The 25,503-nt window shown below is 42.9% G+C and overlaps 2 protein-coding genes across 2 annotated transcripts; both read right to left on the minus strand.

The window, feature by feature from the left end:
* Positions 1-1,385: 1,385 nt before the first annotated feature.
* On the minus strand, positions 1,386-16,040 carry NUS1 (NUS1 dehydrodolichyl diphosphate synthase subunit). The gene is made up of 5 exons (XM_054174070.1): positions 15,398-16,040; positions 8,849-8,971; positions 6,482-6,634; positions 2,658-2,757; positions 1,386-1,977 (listed from the first exon to the last, which is right to left on the minus strand). The coding sequence occupies exons 1-5, from the start codon at positions 15,801-15,803 to the stop codon at positions 1,887-1,889; spliced, it is 873 nt and encodes a 290-aa protein (XP_054030045.1). The 5' UTR covers positions 15,804-16,040; the 3' UTR covers positions 1,386-1,886.
* Positions 16,041-18,376: 2,336 nt separating this feature from the next.
* LOC104305234 (nephrocan) lies at positions 18,377-24,083 on the minus strand. Its single transcript, XM_009906063.2, has 3 exons — positions 23,895-24,083; positions 20,417-21,318; positions 18,377-18,824 (listed from the first exon to the last, which is right to left on the minus strand). The coding sequence occupies exons 1-3, from the start codon at positions 24,081-24,083 to the stop codon at positions 18,377-18,379; spliced, it is 1,539 nt and encodes a 512-aa protein (XP_009904365.2).
* Positions 24,084-25,503: the final 1,420 nt, after the last annotated feature.

The raw sequence follows: 25,503 nt of genomic DNA on the forward strand, positions 1-25,503 counted from the left end.
TATTCTTTGGCAGTTTGATACAAATATCAAAAATAGATTACTTTGGAGGACTAAACTACACTCTTCCCATTTTATCTCTTTACTGCCAGCACCAGAGCTGCTTCAGTGACACAGTAACACTTACATATGGTAACTTAAACACAACCTTACATTGTAAAGGGAACAAAATTCTTATTACAGATAAAACTTCAATACTCAAGATACCCTCCACCAGGCTATCCAGTCCTCACAAAAAGAGCAACTGAACTTTCAGTCAGAAAACTTTCCTATGGCAAAGACAAAAAACAAACTCAGGACACATTGCAGGGTTGCTCATCTTCTCTGCAACAGAGCATCTGGCAAACAGCAGAGAACAGGCTGCAAAAGGCAGCCAACTGTACTCTGAGCATTCCAGAGCCTATGGATTGTTATTTTACATGAAAAGAAATCACTTAACTGATTAAAAAATATCCCTTTCTCATTTGTGAGACAGACTACAGCTCTCACCTATAGCTGCAATCTGATCTTTGTGACCAAAAAACCTGCAGCTGAGACTATATGCAACCTGCTTTAAAACACCACATCAAGCTGTAACAGGTCAAACAGTTTCACAAAGAGGCAGACCTTCATTTAAAATATTGCAATTCCCTTTTCAAAGCAATTGGTTTTCCTCCTAGGGACATGCCTATCCTGAAGGAGAGACTCATTTTGAAGACTGAGGGTGGAGGGAAAAAACCCCACACACACCTAGGGAACACTTCCAGAATGAAGTGCTGAATTGTTCTACAGCCTGCAGGGCAGGAGGCTGCAAGATGAATGAATGTCTCCAGTCACACAGCTCTACAGACATGGCTTTGTCCAACTTCTGCCATCAAGTACAGGAATGTAACTCAAGCAGGGCATTCCAGAATGACCACTTAACTAATACATCCATTTAGTGATCTGTTTTGAGATACTGGAAGGCAGCTCCCTTTCATTTCCTTGCTGTAGACTCCCATTCACACTTCTAATGTGCTGTTAAATAGAAACCCCAACAAAAGGCTCAGGCAGACTCCTCTGTTGGGGGCCATAAGCACAAGCAAGCCCTATTAGCCATGGAAGTGGATCTAGTCCCTTTTCACATTGTTCATCAAGTGATGCCAGAGTCTCAGCAAGCTTGTCCCCTTGAGAAGTTCATGGAGAAAACAGGCATACAAACAACATACAGCACTGTTTATGCTTAATCCCTATGGAAAACTGACCTGGTGCAGACTAGTTTCATTTGGGCTGCAGGAATACATTGAGTTTACTCTTTAAATCAAAAGAGATGATGGGTAGTGCTACACTGACTGCCTAATCCACTTACCAGAGAAGCTGCCATTTCTTTCTAAGGAATCAAATCCAATCCAATCTAGAGCTTGATACTTACTGCTGGCTTCATCATTACAGTAGCAGTCACTATTCTCAGTTAGCAGAACTGACCCCTCTGGAATTCACATTATATAGTAAACATCTGAATATAGCTCTGAAATGCCTGGACCACAAACAATTAAGAAACAAACCAGCATGAGTTATTCCTTGGACTTAAGGACCTTCAGGGCATGGAGCTCCTATTTGTGTTGTCCTGGAGGTTTCATAAGGATTAATTCTTGCATGTTTTGTTCACCTGGACACACAAGTGAGGGTAATTCAGCTTTGAAGAGCTTTGCTTGCAATAACTGTCTGTTTCATGAAAGCAATCTGTGATTTCCCCCCTCCCCATAGATTCTCACTCATTCACACAGACTCTCTAGAAAGGTAAGACACTTTATTGAATTTGTTGATAAATTAAGAAAGAACTATGAACCAGACTTATGGGTCACAGGTGCTTGTAAACAGACATCAATTCCTTCCCACAGAAAACCTGACTCCATGTGCTCAGCCAGAAGTCACTTTCCCCAGCGTTGCTCACAGGCTGCATAGTGATGGAGGGCAGAGAAAAAGTCTTCGTAGCTGACGTTCAGGTGGGAAGGCAAAGAACTGAGAACACAAGAGTTAAAAAGTTTAAATGAGCCTTTATCATCACCACATGATTGGTATGGCCAGTCAGGAACATCACTGCTTAAAGCAAGCTAGTCTGAGTAACCTTGCAAAGTTATCACTGTTACTGTCACTCAGCTCTAGTAACTAAACTGTTAATATCTTGTCACCCCCTAAACCAGACTAGTGAGGAAGCTGGAGAAGCACAGGTCTGCCCAGACATTGAATTGCCCTATAAATGCTCTCAGGTTCAACACAGCAGCTCCATCCAGCTCAGTTACAACTCAAGCTGGAATGTACTCTAGGGGCAAGATCATTTTACAAGAGCCTGCTCCTCTTAGAGCCTTCACTTTTCCTGTTAGAAACCTGTAAGCCACTCAAAATTCACATAAGGAGCACCAACAGAACTGAGATTGGACTACAGACTACAAGGGGGCAGAAGTTGTTCCTTAAACCTGAAGAGTAAAGCTTCCTGCTGCCTAATTGTAGCTGAAGCAGCAGCAGCTAGGAATGTTTGACAGGTTTCATTCAACCAATTTTGAATACCCCCAGTTCAATCCCCTAACACCTTTGTATATAGAGAGATCTCTTTGCATGGCTATTTCTATAAGGCAGGTCACAAAGACCTGGTCAGTTAAACATTATTCTAACTTGCTTCACAATATTTACAGGCAACTCACATGATCTCTGTCAGTCTGATGTGCCATGGAAGGAATCCTAATGTGCTGTCCACAGGACCAAACTTCAAGACTAAATCAGGATCAGGAAATCCATTGGTACCTGTAAGAACAAGTCAAAGCAGGTTTGGATCAAAATCACCAGAAGATGTTTTAGTTCTGAGGCCTAAAGGATCTGCTTTTCAATTAAATGCATGTTTTTAAATCAAGTGATACACCTGAAGACAAATTAACAATTAAAAGCCTATGAGGCTTTGCACCACCTGAGGTCTTGCACCACCTGACCAGGACCAACTAGGCAGCAGCTCAGGCAGCCCACAGAGACCCAGCTGGACTGCTGGTTTATAGCAGGTAGCTTTAAAAAGCTCAGTAAGGAAGTGATAGGAACACTATTGTTGTGAATAAAAGCAAACCTCAACACTGCTGCTTAGACTGACTTGTTCTAGCTATGACTTGGCAAACTGGATCTTAGTGGCACAGAACATGCTGTACCCTGCCCCATACTTACTACAGTCCTAACTCAACTACGTGGAGTTGCAGCTGAGTAGAGTAAAAGGATTATTAACAAAAATACTCAAACACTTGGGGAGATTCCACTGAATAAGAACTTGGTATCACAGACCATCAAGAACATAAGCTGTTAAAAACACCTTGACAGATGAATTGTCTCAAAGCTAGACAATTTTAACAACAACTCTTACTATTAAACTTCAGACACACTTGCAGGTAGCAGCTTTCTGGTTAGATGAGTGAGAAACATGATGGGGATATTGCCCTACTCTAAAAATGGACAATATGATCCTTCCCTGGGCTGGGTAACACCCAAGGACTTCACCTGGTGAAGATCCATACCTTAAAACCCCAGCCACTGTCATTCCACTAGTGGGAGAATCCTACTGATATCTGAGGTTGAAGACAGTGAGTGGTCCAATGACACTGTTTCCCTTCCACACACTTCTGCCATGCCTGAGCTGCTCCAGGCTGAAACTGGCAGACAGGCAATGAGCTTAGAATGAGCAGTCTTAGTCCAGCTTTCCAGGGAAACAATTAGAGCAACACATGAAAACCATTACAGAACCCAAAGGACAGCCAAAAAGGTAAGCTGTTCTTCATGCACCTGCCTAGCTCATCTGAAAAGCATTCCAGCAGTCATAACCCTACTTTGCTACAGTTGGAGATTATGATGGCATGCTATTGCTTGTTACCCCTTCCATCATCCACCAATTCTACATGTTAACTGCAAGAGTACACTGCATAATGCCTGCCTTTAAGAGATGAAGTTTAATACTGCTATTTGCTCTTCATTTCAGGGGTTATTTCTCCGTTCTTTTCTCACTATCCTTTTACCAGAGGTAAAGAAGCTATTTTCACAAGTATGTGCATTTCTGAAGTATTTAGATATGAGTGTCTTGTGCCAGAGTCCAAATCTTATCTCCAGGTTAAGGGGGGGGAAAAATGACAAAGCAAAAGCCACTTGTGTTGAGCAGCTAGTACATTAGTATGAGAGAGCTTTGCAGAGCAGCAGTGAATACTTAGAAGTGGGGACTCAGGAGGAAGTGGACAGCTTTACTCATCAGCTGATTCAGTAGCTGAGTACTCCTCAGCTGGCCAGTTCAGCAGCAGCATCTTCAGCACTGGAATGGCTTTTCAAACAGGAAAAGACCATCAGAGAGCCCAGTTAATGCTAGTATTTCCTTCTGGTTCCCATCTGAAGGAAAATGAAAGTGTACAGTGTAGTATTACTGTCAGGACAGCCTATGCAAAACACTACTGCACCCATTCCTCTACTGAAACAGCAATCCTACAGATACCTTACATGTGGAGGATCCCTGTGAGCTGCTAGCACCCTTCAAGTTTAGCATACATTAGATAGAAGCATCTGGGAGTAGACTCGGAGAGGCCAAAAGATTTAGATGGGACAGGACATCCTGTCAAGGGACAGCCATCTAGCAACACCTGTTCTAGGTCAGGAGTTCTGCAAGGAGAGCAAGAAGGAATTTGTAGGGCTGACAGCACTACCTTTCCCTTCTCCATGTAGATTTTGTAGGGCAACTTGAACAGCCCTAACTGATAGTCAACACCTTTGCTGGGAAGGCAGATGGTAAGTAGAGATAACATTATAATGCAGCTGGTATCTACTCTTCTGAAACCAAAACTGGTTAGCTCAAAAGAAAATATTCTTATATTGAAGAAAACTTAGAGCATGAAGGGATTAAGAACAAGAAAAGCTACACAACAAGCTAGAACCATACCATTTTGGGACAAGATTGCATATAAGTAAACCCAGGAAGTTTAAGAACTACATAATCAATTATTTAAGTCAAAATGTAAAACCCTGGAAACTTACAGAAGTCACTACAAAGACAAGCCCTAAAAATACAGCTACTCAAGCAGTGGTTTCCAGAACTCACTCAACATAGATCAGCAACTCACAGGTGTTGATACTCACTACCTTTTCATTAAGGATGCACAGAAACTGTATTTGCCTGCAACTTAGTACTTTCACAAAAGCTGCTGAGTCTTCACCTCCAACTATCCTAAACTTGAAAGCCAAACAAATTAATAGTGACTAATTACAGGCACTATCCTTGGTTATTAGCCACAGATTAAGCAAGCCATTAAAATCTTGACAGATAAGTCTGAGATTCCTCTTCCTGTGCTCAGCTGGAATGCATAACTTGAACAATAAATCTGCTCAGTCTAAGACTGGACCTAGTACTTTTAACTTATTCAGACACTTAAATGCACAGACAGAAGATCTCACTTGTTTGTGAAGCTCCATTTAACCATCACTGGCCAAAATACACACCTAGGTATCAAATGTTACCAGTTCCTCACAAAATGAGCAGCTGTTTTAAAGAAGCCATTTCCTTAAATTGCCTTTGAGGTGTTACAGGACAGATGTCCAAGCAACCTCCTCAGGCTTAGTAATTCCTTCAGTGGGAAGCTATCATGCAGCAGGCTGACAACAGGGTATAGAATTCAGTTTGAAATTAAGATCAAAGCATCCAAACTGCCAGCAGTCAGTCTGCAGAGCAATTCAGCTGACCACCCACTTAAAAATCACTCTAAAGTCCAGTTAATGGGAACCATAAATTGCCTGCAGACATCCAAGCTGAAGTGTGCAATATGAAACCTGAATGCTGTCGAGCTAATTACTGCTGCAGTTCTCATGCATAGATCACCTAGGAAAGCTGAGCAACTGTTCCAGCTCCATTGCACCACAGGTGAAGTGGAGGCTTGCTCTAAACTGTCTCTCCCAGATGTGAGGAGAGGAGCCCTGCCCTTTTCATGGCCACTGCACATGGCAGTGCACCTCAGTGCAGAGTCAGTAATCCATGACAGTAATGAAGAGAAGACAGTGTGGGTTATACAGCAGCAGATCAACGATTGTTCCATCACATGCACTCAGGGTGCTAGCTAGGCAGCAGTAACAGCTTTAGTCACTAACTAGAGCTGGAGAAGACCACCTACTCATATCCAGCTTTGCAGCATGCTAACCTGCAAGAAGTTAACTTAAGCCTTGTTTCAGGTGATCCCAGGACTACTTTTTACAAAGTTCATCACAGAACATTACACAGAGGCTGCATGGTCTGAAAAGCCAAGTCCTCAGCTTAGCTTAAGGTTTTCCTTTTCTCCTTAAATAAAAAGCTCAAAAGGGAATAAACCAGTAAGATTTTTTTAGCAGAAGCCTGAAAGCAATAATCACAGCTTACCCTGATAGACCAAGCATCAAGACACATGCATTCTAAGCAACATACTAGAAACCAAACCCATTAGAACAGAGTAATCTTCCCCTCCCTTCTCAGAGACCATGTAATACTTACTACTTAATAAGCTGTCTAACACATTCACATCCAGGTCTGTGTATCTTCTTTGCTGCTGTGCTACTAACTGACAAAAGTTCTGAGCAGCTTTTACTATGTCTGCTTTCCCATCTTCTGGAGACAGCACCTTCAATGTAGATTGGCAATTTAAAACTGAAAGTACAAAACACAGTTTAAAAGCAACAGAAATACAGCTGGCTTGAAAGTGCTTTAGACATTCATTGGATATGACTGAGTAACTTGCAGCTTACTTTGCATCTTACACAGTTAGTCACACCTCATCCATCTCTCACACAGGTGGGTAACAGGCTTTTTGGATTTGCTGTATTGCCAAATGCAAGTTTAAGGCAACTACTTTGACAAGCCTTGTGAAAAGTGGTTTAATGAATGTCAGTCTTTAAACAGTCATCCAGGGTTCTGTCAGGCACTGCAGTGAGAGGCAGGCACCCAAAGAGGTGGAGGAAGCAATGCGGAAAGATGCAGCTCAGGAAGGAAAATCTGTAACTCCTGCCTTGAAAGGGGAAGGTGCTTTACCAGCTACTGGGGACATCCATGTGACAATGATTAAGCTGGGGCCCTCCCTGAATAAGATCAGAGGATCTTCCAGCAGAACTTCAACACTGATGCAAGAGTTGCAATATTAGTAAGATTGCTACACAAGCGAGGAGGGAGAATCATATCAAAATCCAGCCATTACTCTGTGTCTGTGACTTAAGAGGACATTTCACAACAATCCTACTGTCTACACTATTATGAGGTAAGGCTCTTCCACTACATGACTTGAACCATTAGTTAGTTGTAGTAAGTTTACCTCTTGGTTACCTCACCACTGAAGCTGAAAGCTGCAGATAATGTACTAAAGCCAGCTTGCAGAGCCCAAGTTAAACACTTGTGTGGACACAGACTGTTATAACCAGACACTTCAAAACAGTGTTTCTTAAAACTGCAAAACCTGATTGCAAAGGACCACAAGAACACTCTCAGGAGAGTTGTAAGAACACCTAAAAAAATCCCAGTCTATCCAAAGCCACCACAATCAAAGTAACTGCTCCTTGATACTGATTTGTGCATGTCCTATGTCAAAGGCTATTTCTCTAACATTATTCCTAAGTGGAAGACATGCCATTTGGCTTCTCAGACATGACAAATTGCAGTTTAATATTACAAACTGGGGAGATGTCACATTGTTCAAAGTGTCTGATCTGACCATGGAGCCTTCTAAATAAGAATGGAAAATTCTGAAGGGAGCAGAAAACCTCTGCTTTCCCTAATTTCCAGGAAAGAAGGGTTCCTGAGATTTAAATGTACCCTCCTTTCCATCAGCAAGTCTGAGCAGACTTTCAGTATCCATTTGGTCTGGACATCAATGTCCCAGTTTAAGCAGTACAGCTAAGCATACTAGAGTTTAAGACATTAACCCCATTTTCTGCTGGTTATTTCAATCTTCACAGGAATAAAAGAGAACCAACATGAAAGTTGGGTGTTTCCACTTCAATTCCAGAACCTTAAAATTGCTTAGAATGCAAGTTTATACTACAGCATTGGACTTTACACTGGAAAAATGGCACAGAAGATACCATCATCCTATCAGCTCTTGTAGAGGATACAACTCAGCAGTATTTTAAATGCAGGTAAATGTACTACAGACTGAAGTGCAGTCTTCTCTCAAGTCTTTGAGCTATGTATTATGATTGTCTTAATACAAAAGGGTTAGTTTTGGTTGTGATTTTTGAGGCCTATTTAAATATTGAGTAGTAGTTAGAACTGTAAGCATCAATCTATCCCTCCACAGCTTAAGTACACTCTTGCAATTTACTGCATTTGTGTTAGTCAGCATATCTACAAGTAGTAAACCTTGCAACACATTCCTGGTTTTCACTTCTACATGCAAGAGCTGCTATCAGAGCATTTCCTGGTGTCATATATCACCATGGCAACCATCAGTTTCCACTCTGCCTTCTTCCTCCCTACTGTGAGGTATAAATTTGGGAAGGTGGAAGCATCCACACCATTAACTTGACATCAGTTCCCTTACACTTCCTCCAGTGCTGTTTCAACTCCCTCAAAGGGATTTATCTCAGAGAGAGCAGTGGAGCTACACTGATGTACTAAAGGAGTCACAGCACACCAGTCATGCTAAAGGGAAGATCAGACTGCCCAGTAATGGTCATTATGGGAAAGAGAAAGCAGTACCTCACTTAACAGCAAACATGCACAGCACAAGCTTAACACTACTCCAGGATGGTCACACGTGTCCTGATACTCAATACAAGGTCATTGCACACAGGAATGTGTACAGTAAAAGCAGAGTTATGATTTATGCACATATATTTAGCCACACCATACTCCCCTCACAGTTCACCTTACCTTCATCAGCTTTGTCTCGATTTGCAAACTCCACATTGTACTTGGAGCAATCCAGTCCTAAGAGTTCTTGCTGCTGCTTTAAAATTTCATCCATCAATCTTGAGTTATTCCTCTTGAAAATACCTTACAAGAAAAAAGTTGCATTGTCAGCCAATTCCTACAAAGAGTGCTACAAACCAAATCTGACACTAGGCAGGATGAAAAATAGCCAGGTAGTCAGCACCAGTTCCAAACTGGAGTTCACAAGTAAGATCAGGATCCCAAGCAAATGCTGCTGCACATGACTCATTTCAGTGACCTTGGAAACAACTCTCATGTGCTTGACATCCTCTTTCACTCAGCCTGGTTTTGATTTCAAGATGCATAAGGGACACTTTATGACTTATTTCATTGGACTTAACAGGCTAGCAATAGTTTGAGACAGCAATATCCTACCAGCATGGGACCACCAAGTCTCACAGACTCACACCCTCAATGTCCATGTTGCTGTAGACTTGCAGTTTAAATCTGCTATTGCTTACTGCCACTAAGGCTCCAGGCCAATAAAGCTAGACAGCACAGAGCAAGAGGCAGAAGACAAAAATCAGTCTATTAGGCCACAGCAACTGATGCCATGGCCAATGCCCTGGATTTCCTAATGACAGGATTTCACAAGCTGTATATTCCAAGAAGTCAATGCAGTCCCCAAGGGCTTTTTACATTTACATGTCAATGGTAATTTTGATTGCAGGAAACTGGAAAAAAGCTCAAACATACTTGAGCTCCTGCTCTAAAGCAAATTCCAGCTCTCAAGAGACACAGCACAACTATTTCTAATTAAAAGCCAGAGTGTTCTGTCTCACTCAGTGCACAAGAGACTCCCAATGTATGTCCTGCCAGAGACAATGCACACGGGCCACATTCACCTTTGACTTCAAGAATTACTTTACCAGGCTGTGGTTCAGAGAAACACTCCCCTCCCTTACAGAACCTTCAAATGCCTTCTGTCTGCAAGGTGCACTCTATGAACTTTGAACATATCCAAGCTAATTCTGGAGGGTGCTGTTGCTCATCTACACATGATATTCCACAAGAGCACATGAGTAGATCAACTCACTAAAGGAATTTGAGTGCTCACAGGCACCAAGACTTCAGTCTTGATTTGATCATCTCTTCCACTTTTGTCCATAGTCTTCCACATAAGTTGAAAGCAAGTACATAATGATTTTAACACTATAGGAAGGTAATGTTTGACAAGAGGTCTAACAAATGTTAGCAATACAACAGCTGGTCCCTGTTAATTGGGGGAAATTTCAGCCCTACTACTGTTTCTAATATGGAACACACATGAAACTGTCACTATTATTCCTCATTAGCAAATTTGTTTTCAAAAACCCAAGAAGTGCTGCTCAGTCAGAACTCTGCAGCCTGTGCAAGTGTGCATATTGAAGCAAATTAAGTGGTTTAGGAATTATGCATACTTAAGCACTACAATTCCCAAAGCAAAAGGGCATAAAGCTTCAGGGGGTTTTGGAGGGTTGAGTTTGGGGGTTTTATTTGGTTTTGTGGGGTTTTCTTGATTGGTTGAGTTTTTAGAGGGAGGTTTTGGGTTTGCTGGGTTTTTTTGAACAATCAAGTATGTGTGAGCTGTTGGTAGAGGTAAATCTTGATCACAACACATGCTGCAGACACGCTGTTGATCACCAGTCCTACTAGATCTAAGGCTAGACCATTCGAAGGGCCTAGAAAAGATACAGTCCAAGGTTGAAAGTGACTGAAGTCACTTAGGTTTCACCCACATGAAAGCCACTTGAGCTAGTGTTCGGCAAACAGGAAGAATTCAAGTTAGAACTTCAAACCTCACAGGTAGTTCCTCTAAGGGCAACTGTGGGAGGAACATTCTGTACCAGAACAAGAGCTCATCAGCAATCGAGAGGAGAGATACTACTCTATTATCCAGCTCCAAGATTACCTTTACCCTTTTAATAGAAGTGGCCTGACAGCTCTTCCTAACTCAACAACACAATTGTTGAGCCTGAAGTTTCACTGCAGATGCCACGTGGTGCAGGTATCTCACAAGTGTTCAGTGGAGACAGCACCACAAGGCTTTTATATCCTCCAGTGAACACACTGAACATCTACAATGTTTTGACAGATTCATCAGCTAAAGCACCAAGTAATTTGGAAGAGACTATGTTTAGGGCTAATTAAATCATTTATTTTGCTTACTGCAGCATTGCACCACTTCCAAGAGTGTTAAGAGAAAAGCAGCCAGAATTAAAGCAGGGTACCGGGAAACTAAGCCCAGGTGAAGAGTTCTGAATACATCATGCTCTGGGCTTTAAGAAACCTTCAACCTGAAGCACCTATTCAGAAGCCCAAAGTACTCAAAATGCTAAGATTCAGCAAGTTCCTAGAAAGCCCTCTAGACTTGTTCCTTTCAGGAAAGCTTCATTGAGGCACAGCAGTAACACCTGAGAGCTCTGAGTGGCAAAGTAACAGAAGAACATTTAAGTATGCAGCACCAGCCAAAGGTTTCCACTCCCAAGAAGATACTCTAACTGCTCCTATAGAATTGCACAATGGCTGCCAGCATGCCTGGATTTCTACCACATAATAGGATTGGCAATACAGAAGTCCAGAGAAGTAAATCCTTGATCAAAAACCTAACATTTTTGTCTATTCGGATTTACCACCAAGGTGCACACAGCAGCACTGAAGTTATTATGGCTTTGTTCTGCTCCACATTAATGAAAATTAGGGGAATGAAAAGGGCCCCAACACATGAGAAGCAGCAGCAACATGCCCACTGTAGGCCTCCAAGCCTTCTGGGGAGGGATGGAAAAAATCACAGTTGTGGGCACTTCAACTCAGAGCACCATGTATTTGTTACAGTAAAAAAGTGTTACTTGCATTATGGTCTTCTCACATTCTGCAAAGACTTCACTTTCACCCCACTCTTCTGGCACACTGATCCTCATGGATTCAGAGAAGACAGCCAATTACCTGATTATGTTCCACAAGTAACAGCCAACACATTGGACTCTCTAACTGCCCATGAGAATCAGCACAACTCCAGCCAAGCTGCCCTTACAGTTACTGGTGCAGCTGCTCTTAATAGTGTCAGCCAGGATGCAGCTACTTAGACACCAAAGAATACAGAAACAGCCTTCTATTCAGTACTTTGGTTAAAGAGACAGAAATTCACTGCTACAAACAGCTTATCTGGCACTTCTTAATTGAAGAACTTCTTCATGCTTCCATCTCTTCCTACAGAAAGGGCAATTAAGGACAAGTTAATTCAAGCCTTCTACAAAAAGCTGACAGAAAACACAACCATGGAAGACCACTCTTGCAATCAGCTTCCTGATGCAATCAAAAGAATCTCAGTACTACAAATAAAAAAAATGAAGGAAAAGTGAAACAAAGTGAAGTATACTCCACTGTACCTAAGAGATTCAGAGCACTTCTGTTTCCTCCTTCACCGCTGCTAGCATCAGTGGGAACAACATCTCTCTGATAAGCAAATAGTTGATACATTTGTGTGAGCATAGAAACTTACTGAAGCAACTCAAAGAAAAACTAAGCCTCATCACCTGAGAAGATGAAAACAAGTGCACAGCATAATTAAGGCTCATCTACTGATAGCAGTACAAGCAACCTGTACCTGACTCTATTCGCTTCCACTATACTGGTGTTACTGCTGAGGTTCCAGACATCACCATTATTCAGAACAGGATTTAGCAACATCCTGCTTAACAAGTCTCTGGAAATGCTGCATGCTCAATCCAGACACTGTAAGGAGCTTAGCAACAAAGGAAAGGCAATGACTCTGCTACTACCAGAAGTAAGCACACTCAAGTTGTATGAATGAGTTCTTGCTCGCTCTCCACAGTGAGTTTAGAAGGCTTAGTTGACAAGATGCTGTGCAGAAAGCAGCTGTGGCTGTTATCCCAGAGAACCCATGAAGAGTACACATGTGTAATGGCAGGCAATTCACTTCACTGGCCTTTGCTAGACTTCTAGAGCTGATTTTTAATGCTTTCTTTAAAATGTTTTACTTGCTCTGCATTGATTTGCCTTCTTCAGTCATGTTCCAACAAAGTGGAATTCAAGCTGGCAACTAAACCAGCATGTTCTGGTATGAAAGGGCTAACAGAAAAATGACCTCCTGAAAACAGTCCTGGCTGAAGTCACAAGATCTTAGCTGTATTTTCAGATTTCAAAGGTGTTAAGAAGACCTCTTAACATGCAGCTTCAGCATGAATGTAGCAATACATGGCAAAAGCAGCAAAGAATTTCCAAGATACTTTTTTGTGAACCCCTAACAAAGACAATTGTTCTACAAGATTACCTCAGCTACACTGCCCTTCAGAGGACATAGGCTTGCCATTTCTGATCATCATATTTACAACCTTACATCTGACTGAATCTCACCATGTGCTGAAGAAGCCAAAGTAGCTTCTCCACAATGAAGGCATCAAACTCTACAGTACCACTGGCTTCTCCCTGTGAGAGAGGATCTCAGACAGTGGCTACCTAAAGCATTGGCTGATGTCTTCTTCCTCAGTGTTGAATAGTTGCATAATGACCAAGAAAACCGAGGAACACGCCTCTTAGCTGGATCTGCTCCTTAGTTCAGTTCTCATGCACGTAACTTGTGCAGCACAATGCACAAATCTAAAAAGGAACTAAGCATACATACATAGCATATTAAGCAATACTGCAGCTAGCTTGTTTGACAGATTCTGTACAGTAAAATGTCTCTTCAGGCTGAGGGAAACTCACTCTTGCTTGGTACTAACATTTGCTGCCCTGCAGCATCTAACCTGGTTGAATGCTTTCCAAGCTGAGAGTAGAAAAATATCAACATAAATGACTTCTCTGAAGGTGCTGTCCTTTCCCTGTGCCCTTGAGCTCTTATGCAAGCATTTTATACCATTCCTTGACTTTCAAATGAGGAAGTGTTCTCCCACAGAAACACAACCAAGTTCCACACCAGCCCTGCACAGATGGCCAGTTTAAACTGCTAAGTGACTGGTATTAAGCCCAGGGACTTAAAAAGAGCTTAGAGAATTTAGTGAAAGTCAAGGCATTTGAGTCTTGTACCACACATGAAATTAGACAGGAAATAGAACTATTAATGGCAGTGGGTTTAGAAAAAACTAAAGCTAAAAAAAAAAATCACAAATGCCTATGCTCAGGAAAAAGCCTGCACACCTCAGACACTATTGCACACTTGACAATAGATTCCATGTAGTTATACAGGATGTACTGTCAAGTTTTCCCCTGAAAGGCTGTTAGAAGACAACTATTACAGCCTGTACCTCAGACCTGGCATAAATCTCAAGAGTTACAGAATGACAGTGTGATTCTGAATCACACTGTGATTCTGTACCTCTGACCTGGCATAAATCAGAGTTACATTCACATGACATACCTAGACAGCTATCACAAGTTGCTCAACAACTCAAACAGCACACCACTGGTCTCCGACAATCTCACCACTGATGGCATAAGCAAAGCTATCTTAAGCATGAAAGCATGAAGCTTCCTCCTCTGGAGAGAGCAGCAGTAGAGCACAGTCCATCTCATGTACTATTAACCCTTCTGAATTGATAGCTTAGAATTGCAGAATCAACCAGGTTGGAAAAGACCTCAGAGATCATCAAGTCCGATCTATTACCTAATACCTAACACCTCATGACAACTAAACCATGGCTCCAAGTGCCACGTCCAATCCTTTCTCGAACACCTCTTGTCTAGTCTCAGACATCATCTCTCAACAGCCAAGTAGAAAGCTTCACCTAAGAATATCTTTCGACTCCTCAGCAGGAAAGCATGGGTACATGGAAGACAGATTAGTTCCATGTATGTGGAAGTGAGAGTTCAGACTCACACCCAAGAGCCAGCAACAAATAAAATCATAGCAGATATGAAAAAACACTGAAGTTTGCACAAGCACTGGCTCAGAGTTAACTCAAATGTCAAGTAGCACCAATCCTTATACCAGATGCAGACTATACAGTGTAGTTTATAACACTAACAGCACACAGGCTAACTACTTTTCCATCCTACCTCTTCAAATGAGGAAGTGCATGGAAATTGGTGGCTAGACTCATTCACCCAGTTCAGGAAGTTCAGACATAACTCCTAAGAGCAGGCAGCCTAAAGCTGCTCTTCACCACCAGCCGTGGGTCTGATGTCAGCTGTTCCTACCAGCGCAGGGGTCGGGACAAGGCTCTAGACAGGCCACACCACTTTCCCCTATGCCAATGAACCAGCAGGAGCGGGTCACCCCGACACAGGAGCCAGGGCAGGAGGGCACTTGGGACGTTCCCCAGGCTTACCAAGGCCTGGCGCCGCAGAGGCCGCAAAGCCCTTACCTTGGCTCCAGCGGAAGGTAAGGGAGCTGCCAACAGCGGGGCTGGCACCCGGTTCGGGAAGACCCCGGCAGAGAAAAGCCTCCCAGCAGCGCCGGCTGCCAGAAGGCGCTGCCCAAGGGGGCCACCGCCCGCGCCGGTACTCGGGGCACCTCCACCCCCCACCTCGTCCCTCCGCCCCGCTCACCATTATGGTCGTAGACGCTGACATAAGAGATGCCCACTGCCATGCACCACACCACCAGACTGGCCATGTCCGCGTAGCTCGGCTCCTCATCGGTCACCACCAGCCCCATGTGCACCGGCAGCTTCTGCAGGGTCCGCCCGTCCAAGCGCCACCGCTGCCGTACTTGCGCCGCGGCCCCGGGCCGCCGCCGCCGCGCCACTCCCACCGTGCGGAAGGCGAAAGCCCCGGCAGCGGGCGCCAGGAGGGCGCAAGAGGCGGCGGCGGAGGCGGCGCGGCGCCAGAGCCAGGCGTGGGGCCCGGGGACGCCGCGGCCGCGCAGGCAGGCGAGCAGCACGCGCTGCACGAAGAGCAGGGCACGCAGCAAGGCGTGCAGCGCGCGCCACGCCAGCCCGCCCGCCCCGCTCATGGAGGGCGCGCGCGGTGCGGGGCGGCGACGCCGCCGCTGCCGCCAACCGACAGGAGCGAGCGGGGCAGTGCCGCGAGAGCCGCCGTGCGGAGCGGGCCGGGGGGGTGCCTCAACCACAGCGCGCCGCCCGTCTCGTCGTCAACGCCGCCATCCCTTCACTGAGTCCGCATCTCCCGCCCGGCAACCTCCGCAAGCACAGCCATCTTCCTGCCGCCCCTCCTGATCTTTTACCTCTCACCTCGCCACATGCAAGGCGACGATTGGCCGCCAGGCAGGCTGTCGTCACTTCCGTCCGCGGAGACCAAATGACGTGACCCTGAGGGAGGGGACAGGGTGGGGCGAAGAGCGGAGGCGGGATGTGACCAGCACGGGGCGTGCCCGATCTTCGCCCCGCGGGTGGGCGGGCCTCGGGGGCGGGGCCGCGGCCGCGCCCCCTGGCGGCAGTCGCTGGTGGTGACTCAGTCCGTGGTGGGGCGGGAAGGGCGGGGCGGCAGCGGCAGCGACAGCGACAGCGACAGGAGGGGGCGTGGAATATAGGGTGATCGTCGCTGGCACCTGCTCAGATCCGAGCCTCCTCGCGCGTTCGCGGCCGGGCGCCAAGGCTGCTCCGGCGGCTCATCTGAAGAGACTCTCGTGTAACCCCGTGCCTTGCTTTCCTTGGCGCTGGTGTTCGAGGTGAGGAGAAATCCGAACGCCAGAGGGGCACCCAGGCCTCTCGAGGTGTCTTCATCGAGCAGTGTTTCACCCTCACATGCTGGCTCTGGCGTTGTGCAGCGCCGATATAGGACGTGGGAGTAGCAAGGCCCCCACAAACCGCTGCGGTGCCCCTGCGGTGGCCAAAGCAGAGAGGCCTCAGGGATGCATGCCCGGTTTGTATTTTCCCACAAAACCTGGAGTTCCCAGATTTTTGCTACCCTGGCTTTTAAGTGCCCGCAGATCTGAAGATAGAAATCCACTGCAGGCAGAAGACAGAGCAACAGACTAACAAACTAGCACTGTGCCCTTGGACGGGTGGGCTGGGATGACACACAAAGGCATTTGAAGTGCTCTATTAAAAGAACCCACCAATATAACATCGAATTAAAAATTCTGTATCACAAAAATAACTTCTTTTGCTCGGAAAATAACTACTTCCCAGACTTCATAACTGGCATTAGCCAGCAAAAATAACTTGGTCAAACCACGAGGAAGGCTTGTGCTGTTCCAGAAATACCTAAATCTTTAGTTACCAAAAGATTTTGGAGGGCTGGTGATAAAATGCAAAGAGAAATTAACTTAGGTCTTTCTATTCTGGTGGTGTAGCTCCATGTGTTGAAGGAAACCCAAGTGTCAACTGCATTTGCATAGGCGACATAAACAAATAGCTGCACTGACACCTGACAAAACAGCCTCTGTGATGTGAGTGATTGCTCAGTTACTGAATGCCAGCTGAAGATAAAGAACAACAGAAACTGCTTGGTTTGAAAAGTAATTTGCTGGTGCTATTATTCCTCAGTTATCAGCTGAGATTTATGAACTGCCATGAAACCCCTTAGGTTACTGTTTGTAAGACACTGGGATTACTGATTTTACTAATCCAGTTTTGTTTAGTTTTCAAGCACTTTGGGAACTGATTGATAAAATTTGTACATACATCAGACTTTATGCATATACCATTAAGTGATTTTTTTTTTCCTTTCTTTTCTTTGCAAGCAGAAGTCTGAGAGGCTCCTGCCAGTGAAGGAGACACTTGCAGTGTGTATGCCCACATGAAGACCACCTAACCCAGTATACACACAGCACCTCGAGCAACATTGTAGGTAATTCATCTACCAAAATAAACTTTCCCAAAATTTTTCTCTTACCCTAGTATTTGCCAGACACAGAGATCCATTTCTCAAGAATCTCCCTTCTTCTATTTACAACAGAAATAAGTCAAATTAATCCCAGTGTTTTCATTCCTCACTAGTAATTAACTTTGGAACTAGTATTAAATCTCATTGACCAGAACACTGATTCTCCTGTTGCATTTGCTGTGATGAAGATGAGCCTACTATGTTTTGCCTGGAGCTCAGATAAATTAGTCTGATTCAAAATAATCTAAAATAAATAAATAAGGCAAATATTTTGATCCAAATTAATTTCTCAAAAGTCAGAATCTCTGAACAATCCTGAGAAGTTACCCAGATCAGTTTAAGTCTCCATCTCAAACTGCAGACCTGTGAGTTTAAATCTATTGAATGCCAAGACTCCTAGCAATAGTATTTTGTTGCATTGCAGGCTTTTATTTATGGGGACTTTATGCAAGTCTAAAAGGTTCATACACAGTTACAGACTGCCTTTGTAAGAGACACTAATTGTATTCTTACTTCCCTCAAACTACATAGTACTAATGGCACAGGAAACCAATTTGGTTATTTTACAGTTTTCAGTTTACAGCTGAATCCTTAGTGTAGACCTTCTGTCACCAGCTATTACCTCTTGAAGTACAAATTCAAGAGGAAAGTGGCAGAGCAGCAGGCTGGTTGTCAGTAGAGACGCTAGTCGTGGTGGGCAGCTCTAGACAACACTGAGGTTCACCGTTAACCAAGAGCTTAATCTAACTCATAATCATAGTAATCGTCATCTGTGTTTACTGCAACACTGGAGGCCTCATTTGGTTTCATTTTCTTTCTGTCCTCTTTGCCTCTTTCCATGGAAGACACATTATCTTCACACTGCTGCTGAATCTTTCTGGAAGACATCCAACTTTCTCCTCGGTTTTCTGCTGGTGCCACACACTGCCCTCCCCTGACATCTGTTCCTTTGGCCACCAGTGCTCTTCTGGTTCTGAGAAGCTCACAAGTGCAGTTCCAAGGGTTTCCATCTAAATACAGATGACGAAGACGAGGTAAATACTCAAAGACTTTGCAGTCCAAGGCAGATATCTTGTTATTCCGTAAATTTAAAACCTGAAGCTGTTTCAGGTCCTTCAGCTCTTGTTCTCCAACATCCTCTATGTCATTTCCCTTTAAATCCAGCCTAGCAAGGGTGTCTGGAAGTCTGAATAAAAAGAAGCACAAAGGTGTTATTTATGTTCATCATATTGACTCTGTGTAATTGGCATTCGGTGGTGGGCATTTGCTCAGGCACATCTCATATACTGAAATAAAACTATCACTGACAAAAAATACATCATCTTTGCATGCCTCCTGCACAGAATATGTGGTCCTGAAGTGTTCAGTCCCAGAAAAAAAGCAAAAGGCTTTCCTTCTCCTCATTCCTGCCAAAGAACTGCTAACTGTGGCACATTAACTATATTTTTCAACTTTTGACACTGGTGACTGAGTTCTCAGATAACTGTCAGCAGCACTACTTCTATTTCTGTATCTCCATGTGTAGCTGCTGATCTCCAGACAATTACATCAAGTATCTAAATTTTATATCTTGTCATTTCCCCCCTTTCTATGTTTATAACTTCCTCTTGAAATCTGTATTCATTGCTGAGTTGACCCCAGTATCTCCTTAAAAGCTGTACTGTTTTAAAGGCTAAAAGAGAACTTCTTCCTGTTAATTCTCTTGACTACAAAGGTTGTAAAATAAGATGGATTAGACAATATTAAAGTAACTAGAAAGCATTAACCATTCCTGTCAAGCTAGACTGAAATCAAATATTTATACACCACTAAATCACTTTTAGATTATAAAGCTGCTGCCAAGTAGATTCAAATGCTAAAGGACCTGATGGCTAAACAAATTGAAATTTTACTGCATTATTTATTTGGGCTAGTTAAACCTGTCCACAAGCCATAACAATAAAATTTAACAGTGCAGTTGTGTTAAAGAAGTTGATGTTAATGGAATTACTTCACTATTTTTATGCCATCTTAGTGTACAGTTTCTTGAAAGACTAAAATTGCCACTTTGTATCAGACCAGCCTCCATCTGGCTTAATGAGCCATTTCTGATAATGGCCAGGACCAACACTCAGATGAACGTGAGAGAACCTGTAAGCAGAGCATTAGTGAACACAGTGTACCCAGGGGATGTTTCTTCTCTGCTCCTTTGACTGGAATTTTCTTGCTGGAGAGCTTATATGCATTCTAAATACTTTGTGATGTGTGAATTTAATGAAGCTGGGAATGCTAATACCCACTGAAAAAGCACATTCTTTTTGGCTGGACTCAGCTCCTGAAATCTTAACATTTTAACAATGCTAAAATCATTGTGAGTTGGTAGAAACAGCAGCTGTAATATTGCTGCCTTTCCTTTTTATTGAATGTTCTATTAATTTAGTGTTATGAGGGAGGACAAATCTAAGCAGCAGTATAACTTCTCTGTAATAATACTGTTATATTCTCCTAGCAGATTCCTTTTATTCATGTGCTAATTAAGCAAAGTACTCTCACTGGCAGGGAGAGATGTGAAATGAGTAGATCCACTGGGGGCCACAGATGTAATGAAAACAACTCTACTTCTACGTTGAGACTGCTAACAAGAGTGCTAATTAGTGCCATTTGTGGCAATGGGTTTATGGTAGAGAGAGACTTCTACCGTGACTGAGTCTGAATACAAACTTTTCTCTGGGTTGGCCCTCATTCTCATAAGGAAGGAGAGCTGACACCTGGGAACCAGCTGTCCTCAGATTCACTTGCCTCAATGGAATAGAAATGAGGAGATTCTGTTCCAGTGCCAGGTTTGAGAGCTGTGCACACTGCTGAAGAGCCCCTGCCTCGAACGTGCTCACAATGTTGTTGTCAAGAAACAAGTGCTTGAGGTCTGGTAGTCCCTGGAAGTTGTGAGCTGTCACCCTTTGGATCAGGTTATTGCTGCAGTCGAGTTTCTGCAGTCTGCTGGGCAGCCTGAGTGGCAAAGTGTGGAGCTGGTTCTTTGACAGCTCCAGGATTGTTAAGTTAGGAAGAAGCTGGGCACCATCTATGGATGTTAGACGATTTTCTGACAGGAAGAACTCAGACAGGTTTTCTAGGTGCTTCATGTCTCGAAGTCTTACTGTTTTAAGGTGGTTTTTGTCTAATTTTAATGACAGCAGGGATTTAGGTAGGTCAAGAGGCACTTTGGTTAAAAAGTTGCCACTTAAACTGAGAAACTGTAGATTTTGGAAAGAAGCAAAGAAGTTGGTTGGGAACGAGTTCAGTTTATTATCAGCTATGCTCAGGTACTTCAGCTTAGGAAGCTTGAGTGGTGCAGACACAGATTCCATGTCGTTTCCATCCAGAATCAGACTCTGTAAATTGCCAAGGGAGGAAAACGCGCTCGGGGGCAGAGTGGCAATCAAGTTGTTCCGAATGTCGAGCACCCTTAGTTTCATCAAACCTTCAAAATCAGATGCATGCAGAGTCTTAATGGAGTTATCAGCGAGTTTTAAGATTTCAAGGCCAGATGGGAGGGAGGTGGGTATTTGCTTTAGCTGATTTTTGTAGAGTTCCAGGGACTTCAAGGTGCTCAGCGCTTTGAAAGTGTTGTTTTCTATTGATTCTGTGCCACTGCATGATAGGACCAGCTCTTCAAGGGCTGGCATTCTCCTGAAGTCTGCAATCTTGAAGAGAAAAAAATAATTCATGTGATAGTACACCATCTATTTCTGGATCTCCTCATTGATTACTTCTTTGGGATGCTCTGACAATTGCTAGTATATATTGAGAATCTATAGATCTAGAATGTTAAACAAAGAGAAAAGGTAACAACAGAGGTTTTGCTATAGGTACCTGCAGTTTGCCATTATTTAGTTACATTTCTAGAATCTGGTTGTGTAAGTCCATATTGTGTCTGATTTTGAGCAAACAACACATTTGGAGGAGGAACATTCCTTTTATTTCTGCCTGGTGGGTAGACTGTATGAAGTGGAGAGCTATTACCACCAGTTGCAGAAATCTTTGCAGAGAGTAGGTGGTTGTTAACATTCACTGTTCTCAACACATTTTGTTGAAGCAGTTTGGAGTTCATCACACAGCCATTTCCAGATCTCAGAAGTATTGTCACTGCAGCATGTATTCCCCAGAGGAAGTACACATGGATATTATCAACTCTCCCTACAATAATGTTTTGGCAGGAAACTACAATCTGGCACATGTGTTTCTGTTCTTCCCCCACTAGCTCTCCTTTTCTTTAGAGTAAAAAGCTCACATAGTAAGATGCCCAAACCAAAAGTATCAGATCAGCTTGGTCTGAAAATCACCACTGTGGAACAGATTGCTTTTACAGGAGCTTAGGTTTAGTTAGCTGGTAATGAACAGATGCTTTGCAGTGGTAAATGGAACTTAGATGTTGACTGTGAGTGTAATATACAGGGACACACTAACTGTTTCATTATTTTTCTGCTCTGTTGGAACCTGCTTGTTTACAGAGCTTACCATCTTGTGTCTCAAGTGAAGAAACAGTGAATCTGGCAGTTTCCCCCAAGCTGAGATATGAGGAAGCATGCAATGAGGGAGTTCTCTGAGCACACCAATTGCTTAAACAGTGTTTTCTGAAATTATCAGGAATGCTGCCCACTGACATAGGTGCCTGATTTGTAAAATTAGCTATGGGAGTTACTGAAAGCACAGAACAAGATGAGCAGATGTCCTGCATGGGAGAGGTGGAAAGGAGTCTCCTCATCCATTTTCCCTTCCCATGTCCAATAAACTTCTTACTACAGGTTTCAGCACTTCTTACATCAGTAAGAGACGCTAAGCTAGCACCATAATCTTCATGCTATTTCCCCCAGGTAGCTTCCAGCACATTTAACTCTGAGGCAAGTTATAAAATATGTTCTACAGCATCTCAGACAGGAATCTACACAGAAGGCTGTACAAGTCCTTTTGCAGCACAAGTACTGGGTAGGAATTTTGTTCTCTGATCCTGACTGAATGCATTTGACTATTGTACTTGTGTGTGTGAAACCAGCTTATAAAGGTGACTATCCAAAGATTCATTACAGCTTTATTTATCCATCTCCTGCATGCTATTGTGTTGTATTACTTTACTTTTACCTTAGCTACAAACTCTGCATTTTAACGTCTGTTAAAATTAGAGCCCACACAGCTGTGAAAGAGGAGTCAGATTTCATTTTGCTTTAGTATCCTTAGTGGTTACTACCTTGTGATTACATTTATTCTGTCTTGTAAAGTCATTTCCAAGCCCTGCAATATTTGATGCAGTTAGTGAGAAAGTACAGATATAGCATCTCTAATGATGCAGGTTTCTTCATCAATCACATTTTAGCTCAACAAGGGAGAGTACCTCAATTAAAAAATCCCCTTACATTCTCAACAGTAAATAACAAACAGTTGCCCATTTTCTATTTTTGCTATAAATACAGCTTTGTTCCATCCATCCATCCATCCATCCATCCATCCATCCATCCATCCATCTATACAGAATTTCATGTCCAGTTTTGGTCACGATTAGGAGGCTAAACTTGCAAAGCTTTGTCATGAGAAATCCCATAGTCATGAACTTCATTACTCAAGAGCAAAAAAAGTCATAGGCATAGTTTGAAGGAAATTGGACCAAATGTGAACCTTCCCAAGTTCAACACATTTTCTCCTTAAAGTTCAAAAGCACTGTGTCCTGCTTTCCCTCAGCTGATTGCTGTATGTCTGTAAGAGGCTTAATTTTTGTCTCATTAAGTGACAGCTATGTGGGGGTCAATGTACAGACATTCATTCTGCAATGATATTAGGCTTCTCAATGTGGATTATTATAATTTCCACCTACTTGGTATGCTTTGCTAGGCTTTGTGACCATGCTGTATTAGGACTTAAACATTTATTCATGCTGTTACAAGCCACCCAGTCTTTCTAATATGAATCAAGACACATCTGAAAGCCTATCAGTTCTCTTTTTGCTATGAAGTGGTGTTTTATTCTCTGGCTGGACTGTCTGTAAAGTGATACTAATATAGTTTTACCTTTTAAAAAGTAATAAAACTTTGGAATGAAAGTACTACAGGAATATATTTACATATCCTTAAAAAGTAAACAAAAATAAAACCTGCATTTCATTAGTTTTAAAAATGTGGAATAAGATTCTCCCTTCACTTGAAAGCCACCACCACCTGGGAAGCCCAGTTTTCAGTTACAGGGCACTATAGAAAGTATTTTTAGTGGATTTTTTGTTTTTTTTTCCTACCTGGAGTTGTTTAATTTTGCTGTGACTGATGTAGAGTCTCCTGGTGGTAAAGGGAATCCCTCTGGGAATCTCCGTGGCTCTGTAGCATTGCACTGACTGGGCAGGGTCACAGCTGCATCTTCTTGGGCAAGTGGTACTTAGAGCACTGTGAAAAGAAAAGAAGATGGCTAAAAGGTGAGATAAATACATCTTCCAAATGAGGGCTTCTGAAATTGTCTCAGCACCATACAGGTTGAATTAAACACCAAAGCCCTTTTATACCATGAAATCTGATAGAAGGATATTATGACTGTGTATTTTATCCCCGTGAAAAAACAGCCACAACAATACCGTCATTGGCCTGGGTTAAAATGTTGGCAGGCATTACAAAGAGTGAGAAACTTAAACAGTGATAAGGTGCCTTTACATTTGTAGGTATGTGAAATTAGTGTTATTTATTACCTGACATCTAATCTGCAAACATCCATATTATCTCCAGCTTCCTAGTTTTGTTAAATGTGACACCACGGAATTAGTGGAGAAAAGATAAAGAGCTGTTTTATAGGGGGGGGGGCTGTAAAACCTTTGTATGTTTTGTGACCCAGTATTAGAAACAGTAAAAACACAACTGCAGCCAACACTGAAGCTTTTCCACTCTTCCACTCGCATTATTCAGTCAAAAACAACAACAAAACCAGCCCCAAACTCAGGCAACTGTTATTTTAAAGCAAAAATATTCTGTTCATTTTCTGAATACCTGGGGTGCAGCTGGGTTCTGCTGGTAGGCACAAGTGTTTCAGAGATTGGATAGACATTTAAGTAACCTCTGTTTGTGTTAATTCCCATAAATCAAAGATCAATTATTCTTACATTTGAAAATTACAAATGTGAAATGCTTAAAAGCATTTAGTATAAATCAAGTGGTAGATGATCAAATCTATTTACCCCTTGACAGATGGAGAACACTTAAGTTTCTCTTAGAGTTTTCTCTCTGTTTACTCCTGCTTCTCTCCCATCTCTACTAGCTGTGCCAGCTACAGATGCAAAGTTTTGAAAGGCTTACATTTTGGCTTGATTCTTTTATGAACTTCCTATGCATTGGTTTTATATTCAGCAATTTACAACATGTAAAGCAGCATAGTTTGGAAACCTTTGTTTCTTATCATCCTGATCTACTTTGCACAGTTACTTGCTCCCATCCATCCTCTTTGTGATATCTTTACTAGTAGCTAATCCTGTTCCTTGAGTGCAGAAGTAGGCCAGTTATTTTTCCAGGCAGAAGATGATGTCAAGTTGATTTGACAAATACAGACTGGGGACAGTGCTCGGTGGAAATGCCTATTGGATGCAGCTGGGTTTACACTGGACAATTGCCATATTCCCTCCTGGAGTTCCTTCTGTCTCCTTAATCCTCCCTACACTGTGAATACAGAACTGCAGCCCAGCATCTGCTAAACCCAACAGCAAGAGCAGAAACCTTTTCCTAAAGCTGCCTGTCAAATTGGTGTGTTTGACAAGCTATACAGAAAAATCATGCCTGATTTATCCCATAGTGATCAACCGAGCCAAAATGACTGGCTGGGCAGGATTAGAAATGGTCCTTTGAATCAAATACCATAATGTTGTCTTG

The sequence above is a fragment of the Dryobates pubescens genome, chromosome 28 (assembly GCF_014839835.1).
Source record: "Dryobates pubescens isolate bDryPub1 chromosome 28, bDryPub1.pri, whole genome shotgun sequence".
NCBI classification, from domain to species: Eukaryota; Metazoa; Chordata; class Aves; order Piciformes; family Picidae; genus Dryobates; species Dryobates pubescens.